Source organism: Poecilia formosa, unplaced genomic scaffold, assembly GCF_000485575.1.
Source record: "Poecilia formosa unplaced genomic scaffold, Poecilia_formosa-5.1.2 Scaffold351, whole genome shotgun sequence".
Lineage (NCBI taxonomy): Eukaryota > Metazoa > Chordata > Actinopteri > Cyprinodontiformes > Poeciliidae > Poecilia > Poecilia formosa.
The window spans coordinates 1-2,073 of NW_006800290.1; the positions used below are offsets into that span (position 1 = coordinate 1).

At 36.0% G+C, this 2,073-nt stretch overlaps 2 protein-coding genes across 3 annotated transcripts in view; one reads left to right on the forward strand and one right to left on the reverse strand.

Annotated features, from left to right (window-relative positions):
* Positions 1–6: 6 nt before the first annotated feature.
* On the forward strand, positions 7–1,604 carry LOC103153462 (L-rhamnose-binding lectin CSL3-like). Its single transcript, XM_007574391.1, has 4 exons — positions 7–73; positions 157–289; positions 410–513; positions 1,374–1,604. The coding sequence occupies exons 1-4, from the start codon at positions 7–9 to the stop codon at positions 1,388–1,390; spliced, it is 321 nt and encodes a 106-aa protein (XP_007574453.1). The 3' UTR covers positions 1,391–1,604.
* Positions 1,605–1,718: 114 nt separating this feature from the next.
* The window catches only part of atp6ap1a (ATPase H+ transporting accessory protein 1a), a 12,356-nt gene continuing 12,001 nt past the window's right edge, over positions 1,719–2,073 (reverse strand). For both annotated transcript variants that reach the window (XM_007574393.2, XM_007574392.2), the window contains exon 12: positions 1,719–2,073. The gene's annotated coding sequence lies outside the window, so the exon portion shown is untranslated.

Below are 2,073 nucleotides of genomic sequence, written 5' to 3' on the forward strand. Positions count from 1 at the left end.
TCTCTTATGACAGACCCTGAAAGAAAACATCCCACTGTGGCATGTGAGGGATCAGTGGCTCAACTCCGGTGTGGTAAGATCACTGGTTTTATTGGGAAATTCTGGAGCATTACACCATGAAATTGTCTCTCCAACGTTTTCAATTCTCACTGTCAGACAAAGGTGAGGTTATACATGTGACCAGTGCTACATATGGACGCAGCGATCAGAAGACGTGCATCGCTGGACGACCTGCCAACCAGATAAGCAACATCCATTGCTCCAGTAGCTCAGACAAAGTTGGTCAGAGGTACAGAAGTTCAGTATTTCCTAAATGTTTATAAAACTGGATGCACATGTGTGTGAACTAGGAGGTCTACAAATATAAAAATCACATTTTATTGGAAACTGACTTGATTTCAAACCACAGATGCAACGGGAAACGGCATTGTAACATCAGAGCCAGTAACTCGATGTTTGGAGACCCCTGCGTTGGAACCTACAAGTATCTGGAGGTGGATTATATTTGTTACGGTGAGTTATCCTCTAAAGTTTGTGCATTAGTTATACTAAATTTAGCTAAAGGCAGATGAATACCACGTATGCTATCACTACCGTGTTGACTAACACTGATTTACTCCTTTTCAGTATGTTAGGTTGAGGTTTTGTATCAAAGTTAGCTTAAATGTTAAAATTAGCTAAAATTCTAAGATCAAAATGGAGACTATTGATAGCATGTTGACCTACAGCAAACAAGTAAATGCCTTAATTTGGGGTTATTTACAGCAACATACTCCATCTGGTTTGAAAACTACAATTCATACACTAAAATTAGTTGAGCTAGAGTTAGCATATGTGCTATTTATAGGATTCTAGCTATCATTAGCATGTGACCTGCAGCTATAGAAGTGTATGAGCTACAATGCTAATATTACCTTAAATACTACCATTTCCATGCCGGTCATCAATCAGTGGCATGTTGGTTAACATTGGCTCCATTCAGTGTGCAAACGTTAGTGTGAGAGTTAAACTTAGATCTCAAACAACATGCTAACATTAGCTTGTGGGATATTGTCAACTCAAAATGTGGAATGCTGAAACACTTCTTCCAAAAAAACATTTAATTCTAAGAAAATATGCTTTAACAAATGTAGTTTTGGGGTCTGAACATTTATGCAACCAGGTTGTTGCAGCTTTTTTCCTTTGAACATTTTTAAAATTTGTTTTTTAAATGAACAAAATTTTTTATTAAAAAGTAAATTTATATTTCTTTTAATTTAAATAAAAACGTGGCCCTCAAGTGCTTTCAGTTTAACAATTTTGCTTCTAATGGAAAAAATGTTTCTAAAGTGTCCAAAAGTTATATTAATATTTTCATTATTTTCTTTTTGCAGCTTTTCTGACTGGGTGAAACTGTCATCAGGTCTTCTGTGTTCTGGATGAAATTCATAATAATCAGGAATTTCTACAGCATTGGTTAGCAGCTTAACGTCTCTTCAAATTAAACTATAACACTTTATTGGTCCCAAAGGGAAATTATCTACTCTTCTGTATCTTCAAGTTTTCTCAACCTGTTTTGCATTTTTATTTCAAATTTTCATGAATAAACCTGACTTGCATTTACATTTTCTGGATAAAAACTCTTCCAAAAACCTTCCTAAACTATAAATTCAGTTTTTAAATTCTTCCACTCCGAACAGCAAGGAACTTTGAGTTTAAAGATGGCCGCCAACCAGGAGTGACACCTTTAGGACGTTTTATTGGAGTCACAGCAACAATACAACAACAATGGAATGTCATGAACATAATCCGTAATCCAAGCTTAATGCTTCCTGTAATAATCTCACTTATCTACAACAAACCAAATGTAAACTGGAACTTCACAACAATCACATCAGTAACAATAATAAATAGCATCTTTTATTACATTTAATAAATAATCAGTAATTATCTCTGGATGTTTCAACCACCTAAACTTTGACTCATCAGTGCTGGGATTCACATTAAGGTTTCAGTGAAGATGATGATGATAGAATGGGAGGACTGGTTGCGGTGGGAGGACTGGTTGCGGTGGGAGGACTGGTTGCGGTGGGA

Coding starts and splice junctions, on each gene's coding strand:
- LOC103153462 (XM_007574391.1), top strand. CDS start 7: ATGACAGACCCTGAAAGAAAACATCCCACTGTGGCATGTGAGGGATCA. Junction 74..156: donor AGTGGCTCAACTCCGGTGTG/GTAAGATCACTG, acceptor TCTCACTGTCAG/ACAAAGGTGAGGTTATACAT. Junction 290..409: donor TCAGACAAAGTTGGTCAGAG/GTACAGAAGTTC, acceptor TTCAAACCACAG/ATGCAACGGGAAACGGCATT.